Raw genomic sequence first — 21,176 nt, 5'->3', positions numbered from 1 at the left:
CCACTAGGCTACCCTGCCGCCCCGTGAGGGGAGTGAGGATCATTGGGGTTCATGACAGGCCCAGTCCAGTTTCAGTAGAAGAGAGGATCTTTGGGGTTGATGACATGTCCAGTCCAGTTTCAGTAGAAGTGAGGATCTTTGGGGTTGATGACAGGTCCAGTCCAGTCTATCTATCCCCATCCATCCACCATCCATCCATCCATCCATCCACCAACCATCCATCCATCCATCCATCCATCCATCCATCCATCATCCATCCCTCATCCATCCACCATCCTTCCATCCATCCATCATCCATCCATCCATCCACTCACCATCCATCCATCCACCATCCAGTAAGGTCAGGAGTGTTTATACCACACACAGCGCTAACCCTGCTGGAGAACAGGAACAGTTAAACGGGTGTGTGTTCCGTTCTGAGGTGAGTGATAAACAGGGTGAATGGGTGCTCTTAGCCTAGCTCACTGGGTTAACCATGTGTGTGACTGATCCCTCAGTAGCAGGCAGATGTGGAGTTCTATCAGCATTGGCAAGTTGTGTGTATAAGCAGACTAACACATTGGGATGAGTAATGAGCAATGAGTAATGAGTAATGAGCAATGAGTAATGAGTAATGACCAATGCGTAATGAGTAATGAGTAATGACCAATGAGTAATGAGTAATGATCAATGAGTAATGAGTAATGACCAATGCGTAATGAGTAATGACCAATGAGTAATGAGTAATGATCAATGAGTAATGAGTAATGATCAATGAGTAATGAGTAATGAGTAATGAGTAATGATCAATGAGTAATGAGTAATGAGTAATGATCAATGAGTAATGAGTAATGAGTAATGACCAATGAGTAATGAGTAATGAGGAATGACCAATGAGTAATGAGTAATGAGTAATGACCAATGAGTAATGAGTAATGACCAATGAGTAATGAGTAATGAGTAATGACCAATGCGTAATGAGTAATGACCAATGCGTAATGAGTAATGACCAATGAGTAATGAGTAATGAGTAATGACCAATGAGTAATGAGTAATGATCAATGAGTATTGAGCAATGTGTGTAACGGCTTTCTTTTATCTCCTCCTCGGACGAGGAGGTGTAGCAAGGATCGGACCAAAATGCGGCGTGTAGATTGCGATCCATGTTTATTTAAACTGAAGCAACACGAATCTAAATACAAAACACTACAAAACAATAAACGTAACGAAAACCGAAACAGCCTCATACTGGTGCACAAACACACAGAACAAGGACATCAAGACACTAAGGACAATCACCCACGAAACACTCAAAGAATATGGGTGCCTGGTTCCCAATCAGAGACAACGATAAACACCTGCCTCTGATTGAGAACCACTTCAGACAGCCATAGACTTAACTAGAACACCCCACTAAGCTACAATCCCAATACCAACACACCACATACAAAAACCCATGCCACACCCTGGCCTGACCAAATAAATGAAGATAAACACAAAATACTTTGACCAGGGCGTGACAATGTGTAATGAGTAATGAGTAATGACCGATGAGTAATGAGTAATGAGTAATGACCGATGAGTAATGACTAATGACCAATGAGTAATGACCAATGAGTAATGAGAAATGAGTAATGACCAATGAGTAATGAGTAATGACCAATGACCATTGAGTATAGAGAATTGACCAATGACCATTGATTATTGAGTATTGAGCATTGAGAATTGACCAATGACCAATGACCATTGAGTACTGAGAAATGTCCAATGACCAATGTCCATTAAGTATTGAGTATTGAGTAATGAGTAATGAGTAATGAGTAATGAGTAATGAGTAAATGAGTAATGAGTAATGAGTAATGAGTATTGAGTATTGAGTAATGAGTATTGCACATAGCTGTTACTGTTACTGTCCCTAATTGAAGTCCTGCAGAAAGAAAACTATGATCAAGATTATTCTAATCTTGTCCAAATGAGAGGTGTCTATCAGCTGTCAGAGGGCGACAGTGTGTCTTGTGTTCATAACGTATATGTCGACACCATCAGCAGTCACTCTACTGATGTGACAGTGTGTGTTCTCCCCTGGGTGACAGAGTGTGTTCTCCCCTGGGTGACAGTGTGTGTTCTCCCCTGGGTGACAGAGTGTGTTCTCCCATGGGTGACAGTGTGTGTTCTCCCCTGGGTGACACAGAGTGTGTTCTCCCCTGGGTGACAGAGTGTGTTCTCCCCTGGGTGACAGTGTGTGTCCTCCCCTGGGTGACAGTGTGTGTTCTCCCCTGGGTGACACAGAGTGGGTACTGGTGGTGTGTGTGTGTGTGTGTGTGTGTGTGTGTGTGTATCTGCATTCTCACCTGGGTGATGCGTGGGTGGGTACACTTGCTGTTGAGTCCATTGCGCTCCAGCCACTGGCTCTCAGGGTGGGGACAGTGCTGCTTGAGGGTGCAGCGGTTCTCCCCCTTACACCACACACAGCCAAACAGGGGGTCTGCCTTCAGACACAGGCCACAGCTACCCCTCTGGGCATCACACTTGTACAGGTGAACTGATGGGGGGGGGGGGGGGGGGGGGTCACAGGGAGAGATCAGGTTAACACAGCACGCACATATACTTGATTTCAATCAGTCAATCAATCACATGCATTTATAAAGCCATTTGTACATCAGAGATTGTAACGAAGTGCTTTACACCCAGTCTAGATTTAAAATGATAGCCTTCATGATGTATATTGGTAAATGTGGGTGAGAACTGTTCAGAACTGGTAGATCAATCACAGTCAGCATTTTAGTATTTCCAGAACATGGACAGTATTTGAATCATATTGTGGAAAGCATAATTTGTTGATAATGTATCTCTGTCCCTTGCTCTCTGTCTCAATCCTTCTCTCTTGCTTCTGTCTCACTCCCTCCCCCCCTCTCTATCTCTTCCTCCCTCCCCCTCTCTCTCTCTCTCTTCCTCCCTACCTTCCTCTCTCTCTTCCTCTTCCTCCCTACCTTCCTCTCTCTCTCTCTCTTCTTATCTCTCGCTCCCTCCCCCCTCTCTCTCTTCCTCCCTACCTTCCTCTCTCTCTCTTCTTATCTCTCGCTCTCTCCTTCTCTCCCTCATTTAGCTCCTGCGACCAGAAGCTTCTTGCCTCTGCTCATCCACTAGTTTAACATTTCATCTCCATGGAAACCGGACAGGTTTTTAATTGCCATTAGATGCTTGTGTGATTTGTCCATCAAATGATGCCTCCAGAGTAGCCTTCTCCCTGGGTAGCTAATGGGAGAGAAGAGGAGGAGGAATTCATCTTTAAACTCTCCCTCTCTCTCTCCCTCTCTCTCTCCCTCTCTCTCTCCCCGTCTCTCCATGGATACAAAATGTTTCTATATATCCATTCAAATGTGAACACAAATGTGAGCGCAAATAAATCTAATTGCAAATCCAGCGAGGTGCAGTTAATCATTGTCATTGGTGATTCTATTTGTACTGTATGGGTTTAAACCAACTAGTACCATCATGCATGGTTTAGTCCTTGTACATATATAATATACAGTTGTAGTCGGAAGTTTACATACACCTTAGACAAATACATTTCGACTCAGTTTTTCACAATTCCTGACATTAAATCCTAGTAAAAAATCCCTCTTAGGTCAGCTAGGATAACCACTTTATTTTAAGAATGTGAAATGTCAGAATAATAGTAGATATAATTATTTAGTTTTTATTTCTTTCATCACATTCCCAGTGGGTCAGAAGTTTACAAACACTCAATTAGTATTTGGTAGCATTGCCTTTAAATTGTTTAACTTGGGTCAAACGTTTTGGGTAGCCTTCCACAAGCTTCCCACAATAAGTTGGGTGAATTTTGGCCCATTCCTCCTGGTGTAACTTAGTCAGGTTTGTAGGCCTCCTTGCTCACACAGGCTTTTTCAGTTCTACCCACACATTTTCTATATGATTGAGGTCAGGGCTTCGTGATGGCCATTCCAATACCTTGACTTTGTTGTCCTTAAGCCATTTTGCCACAACTTTGGAGTATGCTTGGGGTCATTGTCCATTTGGAAGACCCATTTGCAACCAAGCTTTAACTTTCAGACCAATGTCTTGAGATGTTACTTCAATATATCCACATAATTTTCCTACCTCATGATGCCATCTATTTTGTAAAGGGCACCAGTCCCTCCTGCAGCAAAGCAACCCCACATCATGATGCTGCCACCCCTGTGCTTCATGGTTGGGATGGTGTTCTTCGGCTTGCAAGCGTTCCCCTTTTTCCTCCAAATATAATGATGGTCATAATGGCCAAACAGTTCTATGTTTGTTTCATCAGACCAGAGGACATTTCTCCAAAAAGTACGATCTTTGTCCCCATGTGCAGTTGCAAACCGTAGTCTGACTTTTTATGGCGGTTTTGTGCCTGTTTTCTCCAGCATCTTCACAAGGTCCTTTGCTGTTGTTCTGGGATTTAGTTGCACTTTTCATACCAAAGTACGTTCATCTCTAGGAGACAGAACGCGTATCAGAAGCTTTTAAAGCCATGACATAATTTTCTGGAATTTTCCAAGCTGTTTAAAGGCACAGTCAACTTAGTGTATGTTAACTTCTAACCCACTGGAATTGTGATACAGGGAATTAAAAGTGAAATAATCTGTCTGTAAACAATTGTTGGAAAAATTACTTGTGTCATGCACAACGTAGATGTCCTAACCGACTTGCCAAAACTATAGTTTGTTAACTTCTCTAGGGTAGAGGGCAGCATTTGGAATTTTGGATGAAATGCGTGCCCAAATTAAACTGCCTTCTACTCAGGCCCAGAAGATAGGATATGCATATAATTTGTAGATGTGGATAGAAAACACTCTAAAGTTTACAAAACTGTTAAAAAAGTGTCTGTGAGTATAACAGAACTGATTTGGCTGGTGAAAACCTGAGAAAAATCCAATGATTTTTTTTGTAGTAGTTTTCTATTCAATGCCATTACAGTATCCATTGACTTAGGACTCAAAATGCAGTTCCTATGCCTTCCACTAGATGTCAACAGTCTTTAGAAATAGTTTCAGGCTTGTATTCTGAAAAATTAGGGAGTAAGAGCAGTCTGAATGAGTGGACCCTGCCTTGTCACAGAGCTTTTTCATGCGCGCGACCGAGAGAGTGTCTTTCTTGTTTACCTTTTATATTGACAACGTTATTGTCCGGTTGAAATATTATCGATTATTTAGGCTAAAAACAACCTGAGGATCGTTTGACATGTTTCTATGAACTTTACGGATAACATTTGGATTTTTGTCTGCCTGTTGTGACTGCGTTTGAGCCTGTGGATTACTGAAGAAAACGCGGCAACAAAACGGAGGTGGCGGATATAAAGAGAGACTTTATCGAACAAAAGGAACATTTATTAAACAAGAACATAGGCAATTACTAGGATCCCACCACGCTGTACACCTGATTGTGTTTCTCAATTAAACTGAAGGGGTCGCCTATGTCATTGTGTGGGACAATGTCAGGTTCCAACATGCAGAGATGGTTCAGGCAGGGTTTCGGGCCCATCCCCGATTTGTGACCCTATACCAGCCCCCATGCTCTCCTTTCAACCCTAATGAGGATATTTTGTTCAGCATGGAGACGGGCGATCACCATCCCCATAAGCGTGCCACCCTCCTTCTGGCCCTGGATGAGGCATGCAGATTAGAGGTCGACTGATTAATCGAAATGTTCAAGTTTTCATAACAATTGGAAATAGGTATTTTTGGACACCGATTTGGCAAGTAAATATATATATATATATATATATTTTTTTTAAATTACACCTTTATTTAATCTTTATTTAACTAGGCTAGTCAGTTAGGAACACATTCTTATTTTCAATGACGGCCTAGGAATGGTGGGTTAACTGCCTTGTTCAGGGGCAGAATGACAGATTTTTACCTTGTCAGCTCGGGGGATTCAAACTTGCAACCTTACAGTTAACTAGTCCAACGCTCTAACCACCTGCCTCTCATTGCACTCCACGAGGAGACTGCCTGTTACGCAAATGCAGTAAGCCAAGGTAAGTTGCTAGCTAGCATTAAACTTATCTTATAAAAAACAATCAATCAAAATCACTAGTTAACTACACATGGTTGTTGATATTACTAGTTTATCTAGCGTGTCCTGCGTTGCATATAATCGATGCGGTGCATATCGTTGCTCCAATGTGTACCTATGCCACCTGTTAGATAAAATACGGAATGGTTCCGTATTTCACTAAAAGAATAAACGTCTTGTTTTCGAGATGATAGTTTCCGGATTCGACCGTATTAATGACCTCATATTTCTGCGTGTTATCATGTTATAACTAAGTCTATGATTTGATAGAGCAGTCTGAGCGATGGTAGGCACCTGCAGGCTTGTAAACATTCATTCAAACAGCACTTTCGTGCATTTTGCCAGCAGCTCTTCGCAATGCTTCAAGCATTGCGCTGTTTATGACTTCAAGCCTATCAACTCCCGAGATTAGGCTGGTGTAACTGATGTGAAATGGTTAGCTAGTTAGCGGGGTTCGCGCTAATAGCGTTTCAAACATTACTCGCTCTGAAACTTGGAGTAGTTGTTCCCCTTGCTCTGCATGGTTAACGCTGCTTCGAGGGTGGCTGTTGTCGATGTGTTCCTGGTTCGAGCCCAGGTAGGAGTGAGGAGAGGGACGGAAGCTATACTGTTACACTGGCAATACTAAAGTGCCTGTAAGAACATCCAATAGTCAAAGGTTAAGGAAATACAAATGGTATAGAGGGAAATAGTCCTATAATTCCTATAATAACTAAAACCTAAAACTTCTTACCTGGGAATATTGAAGACTCATGTTAAAAGGAACCACCAGCTTTCATTTGTTCTCATGTTCTGAGCAAGGAACTTCAACGTTAGTTTTCTTACATGGCACATATCGCACTTTTACTTTCGTCTCCAACACTTTGTTTCTGCATTATTTATTTGAGGCTAAATTGATTTCATTTATGTATTATATTAAGTTAAAATAAGTGTTCATTCAGTATTGTTGTAATTGTCATTATTACAAATAAATAAATAAAAATCAGCCAATTAATCGGTATTGGCATTTTTGGTTCTCCAATAATCGGTATCAGTAGCAGCGTTGAAAAATCCTAATCGGCCGACCTCTAATGCAGATACATCAACGCAGACCAATGTCAGGCTTGGAATCATCAGGCCAAAAGGTATTTCCCGCTGTGCATGAACAATGAGGACATTCACTGTGATGTGGATGAGAATTTATGGCCAAATGCTCAAAAGGGAAAGGGAACAAGACAGGCTTGATGCAAATTATTGCGTGCTAAATGTTATGTTTTATTTTCATTCATTTAATTGAATGCTCTCATTACATTTCACAATAAACTTATATTTTGAATCAATGGTTGTGTGGTGAGAGCTGTTCACAATCCAAATAAATGCACACTGACAGGTTTTGAATGAAAGACTGGCTGCTTTACAAGTGTGACGAGTTGTGAAAATAGTACCAAAGTGATAACAAAAGACTGTATTAACCATTACTAGATAGATAGATAGATAGTCACTGTTAGTATAGCATATTGAATATTCTCTTTTAGTGTATGCATGTGTGGTCTGTGGTAATATGCTGCTGGGCAGAGGGAGACAACTGACAGAGGAAGGCGTGAAGCTCACAAGCACCACAGAGGAAGTTGTGAAGCTAACAAACACAACAGAGGAAGTTGTGAAGCTAACAGGCACCACAGAGGAAGTTGTGAAGCTAACAGGCACTACAGGGGAGACGAGAGATAGTGAGAGAGAGGGAAAGAGAGAGGGAGAGAGAAAGAGAGAGAAACAGAGAGAAAGAGGAGCGAGAGAAAGGAGAGATTGAGAGAGAGAGAGGGGTGGAGAGAGAGAGACAGAGAGAGGGAAAGTAAAGAGATGGGACTGGAGAGATGGAAAAAGGCAAGAGGACGTGGTGAGACGAGCGGTGTGAAGCTAACGAGGTGAACAGAAGGAGGGAAAATGGAGGAAGAGAGAGAGAAAGGAGAGAGGGAGAGAGAGGGGGAGAGAGAGAAACAGAGAGAGAGGAGAGGAGGAGAGAAAGGAGAGAGGGAGTGAGAGAGAGAGACAGGGAGAGGGAAAGCGATGGCGACTGGAGAGAGAGAAACAGAGAGAGAGGAGAGGAGGAGAGAGAGAAACAGAGAGAGAGGAGAGGAGGAGAGAGAGAGAAAGGAGAAAGGGAGAGAGAGGGGGAGAGAGAGAAACAGAGAGAGAGGAGAGGAGGAGAGAAAGGAGAGAGGGAGTGAGAGAGAGAGAGGGAGAGAGAGACAGGGAGAGAGGAGAGGAGGAGAGAAAGGAGAGAGGGAGTGAGAGAGAGAGGGGGAGAGAGAGACAGGGAGCGGGAAAGAGATGGCGACTGGAGAGATGGTGCGATGGGAAAAGGGAAGAGGACGTGGCGAGACAAGTGGTGTGAAGCTAACGAGGTGAACAGAAGGAGGGAAAAGGGAGGAAGAGAGAGAGAGAAAGGAGAGGGAGTGAGAGAGAGAGGGGGAGAGAGAGAGGGGGAGAGAGAGAAACGGAGAGAGAGTGAGAGAGAGAGAGAGAGAGAGAGAGAGAGGGAGAGCAGAGGGAAATTAGGTGTGAGAGATGGAGAGTAAGGGAGAGAAAGAGGGAGATGAGAGCAGAGGGAAATTAGGTGTGAGAGATTGAGAGTAAGGGAGAGAAAGAGGGAGATGAGAAAAGAGGGAAATTAGGTGTGAGAGATGGAGAGTAAGGGAGAGAAAGAGGGAGATGAGAGAAGAGGGAAATTAGGTGTGAGAGATGGAGAGTAAGGGAGAGAAAGAGGGAAATTAGGTGTGAGAGATGGAGAGTAAGGGAGAGAAAGAGGGAGATGAGAGAAGAGGGAAATTAGGTGTGAGAGATGGAGAGTAAGGGAGAGAAAGAGGGAAATTAGGTGTGAGAGATGGAGAGTAAGGGAGAGAAAGAGGGAAATTAGGTGTGAGAGATGGAGAGTAAGGGAGAGAAAGAGGGAGATGAGAGAAGAGGCAAAGTTATAACCAGACGCCGCCGCCCACCGCAGCAAAGTAATGCCACTTCTGTGTCTGTGCCGGTGTCAGGGGGATGGATACCGCCGCAACTGCCCGCCTGTTGCCATGGAGACCGGCTACACAGGCAACGGCGGTGATCGGGTGGGGTGTGTGTGGATGTGGGTGTGTGGGTGTGAGGGGGGGGGTCCTGACCTTTATTTTCGGCAGGGTTGTCGATGCTGAAGTCTCCGTTCCAGATGACCGTCAGGTCCACAGGGAGGCTGCTCATCTCCATCCCATCATATGAGTACTGTTGTCGCCATGGGGACCCAGAGAGGGGGAGATGGGGGGGTGAGATGGAGAGAACGGGGAGCGAGAGAAAGGGGGATAGAGAGAGAGAGAGAGCACCAGAGAGAAAGAGAGAGGGGGGTAGAGAAAGGGGGAGAGAGAGAGAGAGAGAGAGAGCACCAGAGAGAAAGAGAGAGGGGGGGTAGAGGAAAAGGCATTTGTAGAGCAGAAGTACTGTAAACACTCAAGCCAGGTAGAGGACATCTTCACAGACAACTACGTATCAAAGCTAGTGTTTGAGACACTCCCATTCAACAGTAGCATATCATATTAGCATATCATTCAGCATAGAAACCCTTTCATTGGGAGTCTTTCATTTCATACCAACCATTGTTCCAGAACTGAATGACACATAATAGTATTGCTGAGGGAAGCTGGAATTTAGAGAGGGCATTTAAACTCATCAAGGCTCTGTGCACATGTACAATGAGAGACATATCCTTGGGCATGGAGGACTGGTTCCAGACAGTGTACTGTAGGTACTAGCTCAATAGCACTGATTACTAGAAATGAGGAACCTGTATTGAGATTCTACAGTCAATGGCTCTCCAGACAGACCTGAGATAGAGTTGTGCATCTTCTCACTTTCACAAATAACTTCAAATATGTCTCGGACCAACTCTCTCGTTATCTCTCTCCGAATGATCCTGGAGGCACTCCGCACTGCCAAAGCTGACTCTCTCCTCTGTTCTCATCCTCCTAGATGTATCCTCTGCCTTCAACACCGTGAACCATCAGATCCTCCTCTCCAGCCTCTCAGGGCTGGGTGTCTTAGGCTCTGCACACTCTTGGATTGAATCCTAGTTGGCAGGCCGCTCCTACCAGGTGACGTGGAGAGGATCTGCACCACATACTCTCACTACTCACTACTGGTGTCCCCCAGGGCATAGTTCTAGGCCCTCTCCTCTTCTCTCTATAGCTCAAGTCACTGGGCTCTGTCATATCCTAATATGGCCTCTTCTATCATTGCTATGCGGATGACACTCAACTACATTTCTCCTTCCCCCCTTCTTCACCCAGGTGGTGACACGCATCCCTGCGTGCCTGGCAGATATCTCAGCTTGGATGTCGGCCCACCACCTCAAGCTCAACAAAACAGAGCTTCTCTTCATCCCACGGAAGGCCTCTCCGCTCCAAGACTGCCCCATCACGGTTGACAACTCCACGATGTCCCCCTCCCAGAGTGCAAAGAACCTTGGCATGACCCTGGACAACACCCTGGCATTCACTGCAAACACCAAATCAGTGACTCGCTCCTGCAGGTCGTGCTCCTCAACATCCGTAGAGTATGAGCCTACCTCACAGAGTACGAGTCACCTCCCGTCTGGACTACCGCAACTGTTGGCTTTGCTCTCCGCTTGTGCCATCAAACCCCTGCAATTTATCCAGAATACTGCAGCCTGCCTGGTGTTCAAACTTCCCATGTTATCCCACGTCACCCCGCTTCTCAGCACACTCCACTGGCTTCCAGTCGAAGCTCACATCCATTACAAGAACAGCAGCAAGAGCAACTGCCCCTCCCTACCGATATGTATATATCTTGTGAACTAACACTCGCACTTGACTTTGTTTATACCTACTGTGATACACTACATGACTGAAAGTATATGGACATCTGCTCGTCGAACATCTCATTCCAAAATCATGGGCATTAATATAGAGTTGGTCCCTCCTTTACTGCTATAACAGCCTCCACTCTTCTGGGAAGGCTTCCCACTAGATGTTGGAACATTGCTGCGGGGACTTGCTTCCATTCAGCCACAATAACATTAGTGAGGTCGGGCACTGATGTTGGGCGAGTAGGCCTGGCTAGCAGTCAGCGTTCCAATTCATCCCAGAGGTATTCGATGGGGTTGAGGTTAGGGCTCTGTGCAGGCCAGTCAAATTCTTCCACAGCGATCTCGACAAACCATTTTCGTATAGACCTCGCTTTGTGCACGGGGGCATTGTCATGCTGAAACAGGAAAGGGCCTTCCCCAAACTGTTGCCACAAAGTTGGAAGCACAAATTCCAACTATATATGTTGTAGCATTAAGATTTCCCTTCACTGGAACTAAAACAGCCCCAGACAATTATTTATCCTCCACCAAACTTTACAGTTGGCAGTATGCATTCCGACAGATAGCGTTCTCCTGGAGTCCGCCAAATCTATATTAATCCATCGGACTGGCAGATGGTGAAGTGTGATTCATGCTCGGCCATGGAAACCCATTTCATGAAGCTCCCGACGAACAGTTATTGTGCTGACGTTGCTTCCAGGGACAGTTTGGAACTCGGGAGTGAGTGCTGCAACCGAGGACAGACGATTTTTACTAGCTACGCATTTCAGCATTCGGCCGTCCCATTCTGTGAGCTTGTGTGGCCTACCACTTTGTGGCTGAGCTGTTGTTGCTCCTAGACGTTTCCACTTCACAATAACAGCACAGCAACTGATTTGTTGGAATCCTATGACGGTGCCACGTTGAAAGTCACTGAGCTCTTCAGTAAGGCCATTCTACTGCCAATGTTTGTCTATGGAGATTGCATGATTGTGTGCTCGATTGTATACACCTGTCAGCAACAGGTCTGGCTGAAATAGCAAAATTCCCTAATTTGAAGGGATGTCCACATACTCTTGTATATCTAGTGCATGTGGTTGTACCACCTAGCTTGAAGATGATTCCACTAACTGTATGTCGCTTAGTGACTAAAAGATCAATGCAAATATCAAATACATTCCTTCCTACATGCCTTATATCCACAATTTCCATTGATTGTGTACACCTAAACATACACATCCATAAACTTCCCTAAAACACACCATCACCCCCTATACTCACCGAGGTGTTCTGGCACTGAACACAGCTGCTGTTGAAGCGGAGCGCGGGCACCCGCTGCTCCACGCCCTGGATGGTGAGCAGACACTCATAGCCCCGCTGTCCTGACTGTGGCTGGGGAAGGTTCTTGGCCCGCAGGGTGATGGGCTTCACCACATTGACCGGCACCAGGATGCGCTCGGTGGGCAGCAGCTGGGGACACTCCTGTAAAAGCCACAGGGAGAGCTGGTCAGGAGGACCAAAACGACAGGAGCCAGACGTCAACAGTGTGTTACTCCCAATACACACTTGTTTCACACTGTGGATTTGGCATAGTTTACTTTACTCGTGGTTGTCGAGAGAGAAAACGTTAACAAGAAGTATTGACTATGTTATGATATTTTGGGTTATACTTTGAAGTCAACATCATACCGTAGGGCCATTCTAGGACAACAGTGAAGCTACGTCCGAGTAGAGTTCAACCCTGTTGAAATCTCCCTACAGGCCCATGTCACGCCTCACATCCACAAGGTTAATATAGACACCATATCTAACTGTGAAACAACATTATAAATGGTAGGAATTATGAATGTGTTTTGGCGACTATGGTTGGGTAGTTATATCTAGTAGAGTTCGTGTTGGTTACCTCTAGTGGTTGGGTAGTTATATCTGGTAGAGTTAGTGTTGGTTGTCTCTAGTGGTTGGGTAGTTATATCTGGTAGAGTTAGTGTTGGTTGTCTCTAGTGGTTGGGTAGTTATATCTGGTAGAGTTAGTGTTGGTTGTCTCTAGTGGTTGGGTAGTTATATCTGGTAGAGTTAGTGTTGGTTGTCTCTAGTGGTTGGGTAGTTATATCTGGTAGAGTTAGTGTTGGTTACCTCTAGTGGTTGGGTAGTTATATCTGGTAGAGTTAGTGTTGGTTGTCTCTAGTGGTTGGGTGGCTATATCTGGTAGAGTTAGTGTTGGTTACCTCTAGTGGTTGGGTGGCTATATCTGGTAGAGTTAGTGTTGGTTGTCTCTAGTGGTTGGGTAGTTATATCTGGTAGAGTTAGTGTTGGTTGCCTCTATAGCCATTAACAAGGTTTGAATGGCATGTGAGTTGGTTGTCTCTAGTGGTTGGGTAGTTATATCTGGTAGAGTTAGTGTTGGTTACCTCTAGTGGTTGGGTAGTTATATCTGGTAGAGTTAGTGTTGGTTACCTCTAGTGGTTGGGTAGTTATATCTGGTAGAGTTAGTGTTGGTTACCTCTAGTGGTTGGGTGGCTATATCTGGTAGAGTTAGTGTTGGTTACCTCTAGTGGTTGGGTAGTTATATCTGGTAGAGTTAGTGTTGGTTGTCTCTAGTGGTTGGGTGGCTATATCTGGTAGAGTTAGTGTTGGTTGTCTCTAGTGGTTGGGTAGTTATATCTGGTAGAGTTAGTGTTGGTTGCCTCTTTGGCCATTAACAAGGTTTGAATGGCATGTGAGTTGGAGTGGGCCAATCATACCAACGATAGGATATCGATAGGAGGTCAAGAGAGCAGTGCATTATTATTACACTGACTTATAAAAGAACAGTGTCAGTGACATGATAGAAATAGGGCCGTGTGTTTCCATTTACACAACAACAGAGGTTCAATGAAAGCTGCTTCTGCTTTGATGAGAAAAGAGAAAGAGAGAGAGGCAGAGACAGACAGAGGGAGAGGGAGAGAGAGAGAGAGATGGAGTAAAGGAAAGAGAGAGGCAGAGAAAGAGGGAGAGAGAGAGAGAGACAGAGAGAGAGGCAGAGAGACAGAGAGAGATGGAGAGAGAAAGGCAGAGAGAGAGAGAGAGAGAGAGAGAGGGAGTAAAGGAGAGAGAGAGAGAGAGAGAGAGAGAGAGAGCATGTTCGGCTCACTTGGCAATTGTGTGTCTAAAATTAACATCCTATCAACTCAGGTGAATGGCTGAGTAAAAATAGTCAGTTGCTGATGGAGATGAGAGGAGAGAATGGAGACAGAGAGACAGAGTGTCCTGATGAAGTGATGTGTCTGTGTTGATGGGTAGAGTCTACAGTCCTAATGAAGTTCTGTGTTGATGGGTAGAGTCTACAGTCCTGATGAAGTTATGTGTCTGTGTTGATGGGTAGAGTCTACAGTCCTAATGAAGTTCTGTGTTGATGGGTAGAGTCTACAGTCCTGATGAAGTTATGTGTCTGTGTTGATGGGTAGAGTCTACAGTCCTAATGAAGTTCTGTGTTGATGGGTAGAGTCTACAGTCCTGATGAAGTTATGTGTCTGTGTTGATGGGTAGAGTCTACAGTCCTAATGAAGTTCTGTGTTGATGGGTAGAGTCTACAGTCCTAATGAAGTTCTGTGTTGATGGGTAGAGTCTACAGTCCTAATGAAGTTCTGTGTTGATGGGTAGAGTCTACAGTGCTGATGAAGTTATGTGTCTGTGTGTTGATGGGTAGAGTCTACAGTCCTAATGAAGTTCTGTGTTGATGGGTAGAGTCTACAGTCCTAATGAAGTTCTGTGTTGATGGGTAGAGTCTACAGTCCTAATGAAGTTCTGTGTTGATGGGTAGAGTCTACAGTCCTAATGAAGTTCTGTGTTGATGGGTAGAGTCTACAGTCCTAATGAAGTTCTGTGTTGATGGGTAGAGTCTACAGTGCTGATGAAGTTCTGTGTTGATGGGTAGAGTCTACAGTCCTAATGAAGTTCTGTGTTGATGGGTAGAGTCTACAGTCCTAATGAAGTTCTGTGTTGATGGGTAGAGTCTACAGTCCTAATGAAGTTCTGTGTTGATGGGTAGAGTCTACAGTGCTGATGAAGTTCTGTGTCTGTGTTGATGGGTAGAGTCTACAGTGCTGATGAAGTTCTGTGCCTGTGTTGATGGGTAGAGTCTACAGTGCTGATGAAGTTCTGTGTTGATGGGTAGAGTCTACAGTGCTGATGAAGTTCTGTGTCTGTGTTGATGGGTAGAGTCTACAGTCCTAATGAAGTTCTGTGTTGATGGGTAGAGTCTACAGTGCTGATGAAGTTCTGTGTTGATGGGTAGAGTCTACAGTCCTAATGAAGTTCTGTGTTGATGGGTAGAGTCTACAGTCCTAATGAAGTTCTGTGTTGATGGGTAGAGTCTACAGTGCTGATGAAGTTCTGTGTTGATGGGTAGAGTCTACAATCCTAATGAAGTTCTGTGTTGATGGGTAGAGTCTACAGTCCTAATGAAGTTCTGTGTTGATGGGTAGAGTCTACAGTGCTGATGAAGTTATGTGTCTGTGTTGATGGGTAGAGTCTACAGTGCTGATGAAGGTATGTGTCTGTGTTGATGGGTAGAGTCTACAGTGCTGATGAAGTTATGTGTCTGTGTTGATGGGTAGAGTCTACGGTGCTGATGAAGTTCTGTGTTGATGGGTAGAGTCTACAGTGCTGATGAAGTTCTGTGTCTGTGTTGATGGGTAGAGTCTACAGTGCTGATGAAGTTCTGTGTTGATGGGTAGAGTCTACAGTGCTGATGAAGTTCTGTGTCTGTGTTGATGGGTAGAGTCTACGGTGCTGATGAAGTTCTGTGTTGATGGGTAGAGTCTACAGTGCTGATGAAGTTCTGTGTCTGTGTTGATGGGTAGACTCTACGGTGCTGATGAAGTTCTGTGTCTGTGTGTTGATGGGTAGAGTCTACAGTGCTGATGAAGTTCTGTGTTGATGGGTAGAGTCTACAGTGCTGATGAAGTTCTGTGCCTGTTGTGTTGATGGGTAGAGTCTACAGTGCTGATGAAGTTCTGTGTTGATGGGTAGAGTCTACAGTGCTGATGAAGTTCTGTGTTGATGGGTAGAGTCTACAGTGCTGATGAAGTTCTGTGTTGATGGGTAGAGTCTACAGTGCTGTGCATAAATACAACTCCCATCTCCTGGTGAGACAATTTTACTTTGTTAAACTGTGGGCTCAGATAAAGAAAGAGAGGAACTGAATGAGAACACTGGGAGAGATAGAATGAGAGAGAGAGAATGAGGCAGAGATAATAAGAGATATTATATGGAGAGATTGAGCGAAGGAGAATATGGCAGACAGAGAGAAAAAACTAATAGAGAGAGAGACAGAGAAAGAGAGAGACAGAGAAAGAGAGAGACAGAGAAAGAGAGAGAGACAGAGAAAGAGAGAGAGACAGAGAAAGAGACAGAAAGAGAGAGAGGGAGAGAAAGAGAGAGAGACAGAGAAAGAGAGAGAGACAGAGAAGAGAGAGAGAAAGCGAGAGAGACAGAGAGAGAGGAAGAAAAGAAGGGGAGAGCAGATAAGGTGTCCTCTCGTTCCTGGAGTTGAGAAGTGAAGCGGAGCCGCCACGTTGGCCGATAACACTTGTTTGAAGTTCATTAAAAACCACTTGATTGGGCTACACTGAATGACTGGCTGGCTTGCATATAAAACACTTCATGACACTATTCAAAAAGTCATTATAGATAAATTACAGAGTGGCACAAATAATGTTTGCTTTACAAAACTGAGGCGATATGAATAATTTCTGTTGAAAATTGAGGAGCCCTATTTTCTGATAAGTCTGGATGGCACGCTATGTCATATACACTATAGTGCACTATACATAGAGAATACGGTGTCATTTCAGACAGAAACAAGGTGAACTGGAGGGTACGATCGGTTGTGAAGTGTCTGACATCATTTGTGATATCATTTTGAATGAATCCCTGAAGTAAGTTGACTGTCCAAGCGGAACAATTGTGGACTTATACAATGTACATAAAGTCTTTGTCTGTATTCCTGTTATGATTTCACAATAACATTACCGAGAGCTTTTAAAACATCCAATGGAAAGTGACTTCACACCTAGTCAATAACACGGAGAGCTGTAAAACATTATTTCATCCAATGTAAAGTTAGAGTGTAGAAGTACTAACTTGTCAGGATGAGGATGATGTGATACACATCATCACACCTCACCACAAATCACACCACACCACAAATAAGACCTCACCACAAATAACACCACATCACAAATCACAACTCACCACAAATCACACCACACCACAAATCACACCTCACCACAAATCACACCTCACCACAAATCACACCTCACCACAAATCACACCTCACCACAAATCACACCTCACCACAAATCACACCACACCACAAATAACACCTCACCACAAATAACACCACACCACAAATCACACCTCACCACAAATCACACCTCACCACAAATCACACCTCACCACAAATCACACCTCACCACAAATCACACCTCACCACAAATCACACCTCACCACAAATCACACCACACCACAAATAACACCTCACCACAAATAACACCACACCACAAGGACAGGCTATTAAGACCTTGCAGAGGAAGGAAGGAGAGGGAGAGAAAGACCTGAAATTAACCTTTCTATTGTTGATCACCTAGCCTCACCCCTCAGCCAATCACTGAAGAGGATCAGAGAGGAGGGAGGGGGTGGCACTTCAAGGTACATCACTCTGCCTTGGGTAGAGGAGAGATACTGAATGCCCCCTTCACCTAGTCTCTCTCTCTCACACACACACACACACACACACACACACACACACACACACACACACACACACACACACACACAGACACACACACACACGGTGACTTTCCCATCAATCAATCAGTCACTCCCTGCCATAGCTACATTTCCCACCGAACAGCAGGACACCTGGGAAGCAATGCTCTCCTCTTATGAAGACACTGTGTTGTCATCACACTGTATCTCAGTGTTCAGTAAAAATCCTCTCTGTCATTCTCTCGCTCTCTCCCTTCTCTCTGTCTCTCTCCCCCTCTTTCCTCCCTCTCTCTACTGAGAGATTTCTAATCCCTGGGACCCACTTAGAATGGATAATTAGCAGCATGGGTGAGTTGTAGAGGATAGAGAGAGAGAGAGAAAATGACAGAGGGAGAGAGCAGGACAGAGTGGGAAAAGGTGTGGAGTAGAATGTGGAAACTATTGGCAGAGGCTGCAGTGATCTGGCAGAGACAGAGAGAAAAAGTGACAGAGCGAGGGGTGAGAGAGAAAAGAATGAGAGAGAGAGAGAGAGAGAGAGAGAGATTGTGTGTGTGTGTGTGTGTGTGTGTGTGTGTGTGTGTGTGTGTGTGTGTGTGTGTGTGTGTGTGTGTGTGTGTGTGTGTGTGTGTGTGTGTGTGTGTGTGTGTGTGTGTTGTGTGTGTGTGTGTGTGTGTGTGTGTGTGTGTGTGTGTGTGTGTGTGTGTGTGTGTGTGTGGTGTGTGTGTGTGTGGAGGTGAGGAGAATCTTTAGCTCCCTGTCAGACTGAGACACACAGACCTGGTGGGCGATTAGCCAGGCCTCCCTCCAACAGGCTTTTGTTTTATCCTCCACCTCACAGCCCTGCGCAAAGACTTTCTCTCTCTCTCTCTCTCTCTCTCTCTCTCTCTCTCTCTCTCTCTCTCTCTCTGTCTCTCTATCTATCTCTCTCACTGTCTCTCTCTCTCTCTCTCTCGTTCTCCCCCTTCCTCCGTCCCTCTCCCCTCCCTCCCTTCCTCACACTCCCATCATTCTTCTCCACCTCCCTCCCTCCCTCCCTCCCTCCCTCCCTCCCTCCCTCCCTCCCTCCCTCCCTCCCTCCCTCCCTCCCTCCCTCCCTCCCTCCCTCCCTCACACTCCATTCATTCTTCTCCATCTCTGTCCCTGGCTCTCTCTAGGTGTCTCTATCTCCCTCACCCTCCCTCCTCCCTCCCTTACACTCCCATCGCTCTTCTCCATCTCTCTCCCTGGCTTTTTCTGTGCCTCCCTCCCTCCCCCCCCTGGCTCTTTCTAGGTGTCTCCCTCCCTCCCTCCCCTGGCTCTTTCTAGGTGTCTCCCTCCCTCCCTCTCTCTCCCTGGCTCTGTCTCTGTTCGTTCTGTAGCCAAGTCTCTGTTTCAGTGCTATTTGATACTATTTTGATGCCTATTCTCCCTGCCATTCATCCTGACAATATCGGTCAGTCCCCTTGTTCTTTTGTTTGAGCTTTTAGTATTTAACATGTGTTAATATCCCCACGTCACTTTTAGTATTTAACATGTGTTAATATCCCCACGTCACTTTTAGTATTTAACATGTGTTAATATCCCCACGCCACTTTTAGTATTTAACATGTGTTAATATCCCCACGTCACTTTTAGTATTTAACATGTGTTAATATCCCCACGTCACTTTTAGTATTTAACATGTGTTAATATTCCCACGCCACTTTTAGTATTTAACATCTGTTAATATCCCCACGTCACTTTTAGTATTTAACATGTGTTAATATCCCCACGTCACTTTTAGTATTTAACATGTGTTAATATCCCCACGTCACTTTTAGTATTTAACATGTGTTAATATCCCCACGTCACTTTTAGTATTTAACATGTGTTAATATCCCCACGTCACTTTTAGTATTTAACATGTGTTAATATCCCCATGTAACTTTTAGTATTTAACATGTGTTAATATCCCCACGTCACTTTTAGTATTTAACATGTGTTAATATCCCCACGCCACTTTTAGTATTTAACATGTGTTAATATCCCCACGTCACTTTTAGTATTTAACATGTGTTAATATCCCCACGTCACTTTTAGTATTTAACATGAGTTAATATCCCCACGTCACTTTTAGTATTTAACATGTGTTAATATCCCCACGCCACTTTTAGTATTTAACATGTGTTAATATCCCCACGTCACTTTTAGTATTTAACATGTGTTAATATCCCCACGTCACTTTTAGTATTTAACATGTGTTAATATCCCCATGTCACTTTTAGTATTTAACATGTGTTAATATCCCCACGTCACTTTTAGTATTTAACATGTGTTAATATCCCCATGTAACTTTTACTATTTAACATGTGTTAATATCCCCACGTCACTTTTAGTATTTAACATGTGTTAATATCCCCACTTCACTTTTAGTATTTAACATGTGTTAATATCCCCACGTCACTTTTAGTATTTAACATGTGTTAATATCCCCACGTCACTTTTAGTATTTAACATGTGTTAATATCCCCACGTCACTTTTAGTATTTAACATGAGTTAATATCCCCACGTCACTTTTAGTATTTAACATGTGTTAATATCCCCACGTCACTTTTAGTATTTAAAATGTGTTAATATCCCCACGTCACTTTCAGTATTTAACATGTGTTAATATCCCCACGCCACTTTTAGTATTTAACATGTGTTAATATCCCCACGTCACTTTTAGTATTGAACATGTGTTAATATCCCCACGTCACTTTTAGTATTTAACATGTGTTAATATCCCCACGTCACTTTTAGTATTTAACATGTGTTAATATCCCCACGTCACTTTTAGTATTTAACATGTGTTAATATCCCCACGTCACTTTTAATATTTAACATGTGTTAATATCCCCACGTCACTTTTAGTATTTAACATGTGTTAATATCCCCACGTCACTTTTAGTATTTAACATGTGTTAATATCCCCACGTCACTTTTAGTATTTAACATGTGTTAATATCCCCATGTCACTTTTAGTATTTAACATGTGTTAATATCCCCACGTCACTTTTAGTATTTAACATGTGTTAATATCCCCACGTCACTTTTAGTATTTAACATGTGTTAATATCCCCACGTCACTTTTAGTATTTAACATGTGTTAATATCCCCACGTCACTTTTAGTATTTAACATGTGTTAATATCCCCACGTCACTTTTAGTATTTAACATGTGTTAATATCCCCACGTCACTTTTAGTATTTAACATGTGTTAATATCCCCACGCCACTTTTAGTATTTAACATGTGTTAATATCCCCACGTCACTTTTAGTATTTAAAATGTGTTAATATCCCCACGTCACTTTTAGTATTTAACATGTGTTAATATCCCCACTTCACTTTTAGTATTTAACATGTGTTAATATCCCCATGTAACTTTTAGTATTTAACATGTGTTAATATCCCCACGTCACTTTTAGCATTTAACATGTGTTAATATCCCCACGTCACTTTTAGTATTTAACATGTGTTAATATCCCCATGTAACTTTTAGTATTTAACATGTGTTAATATCCCCACGTCACTTTTAGTATTTAACATGTGTTAATATCCCCACGTCACTTTTA

The 21,176-nt window shown here is 43.7% G+C and overlaps 1 protein-coding gene across 2 annotated transcripts in view; it reads right to left on the bottom strand.

The window, feature by feature from the left end:
- Positions 1–21,176, bottom strand: part of LOC110506716 (plexin-A4) — a 424,640-nt gene that overhangs the window by 96,257 nt on the left and 307,207 nt on the right. Inside the window, exons 9-11 of one of the 2 annotated variants that reach the window (XM_090199137.1) lie at positions 12,134–12,355; positions 9,180–9,276; positions 2,331–2,521 (exon numbers count right to left, since the gene is read on the bottom strand). In XM_090199137.1, the coding sequence (XP_090055263.1) occupies positions 2,331–2,521; positions 9,180–9,276; positions 12,134–12,355 (510 nt within the window). The remainder of the gene's footprint in view (positions 1–2,330; positions 2,522–9,179; positions 9,277–12,133; positions 12,356–21,176) is intronic. The other variant, XM_090199138.1, reaches the window with a different exon arrangement.

The sequence above is a fragment of the Oncorhynchus mykiss genome, chromosome 15 (genome assembly GCF_057628025.1).
Source record: "Oncorhynchus mykiss isolate SJ-2025 chromosome 15, ASM5762802v1, whole genome shotgun sequence".
NCBI lineage: Eukaryota > Metazoa > Chordata > Actinopteri > Salmoniformes > Salmonidae > Oncorhynchus > Oncorhynchus mykiss.
This window is presented reverse-complemented; position numbering and strand designations above follow the sequence as displayed.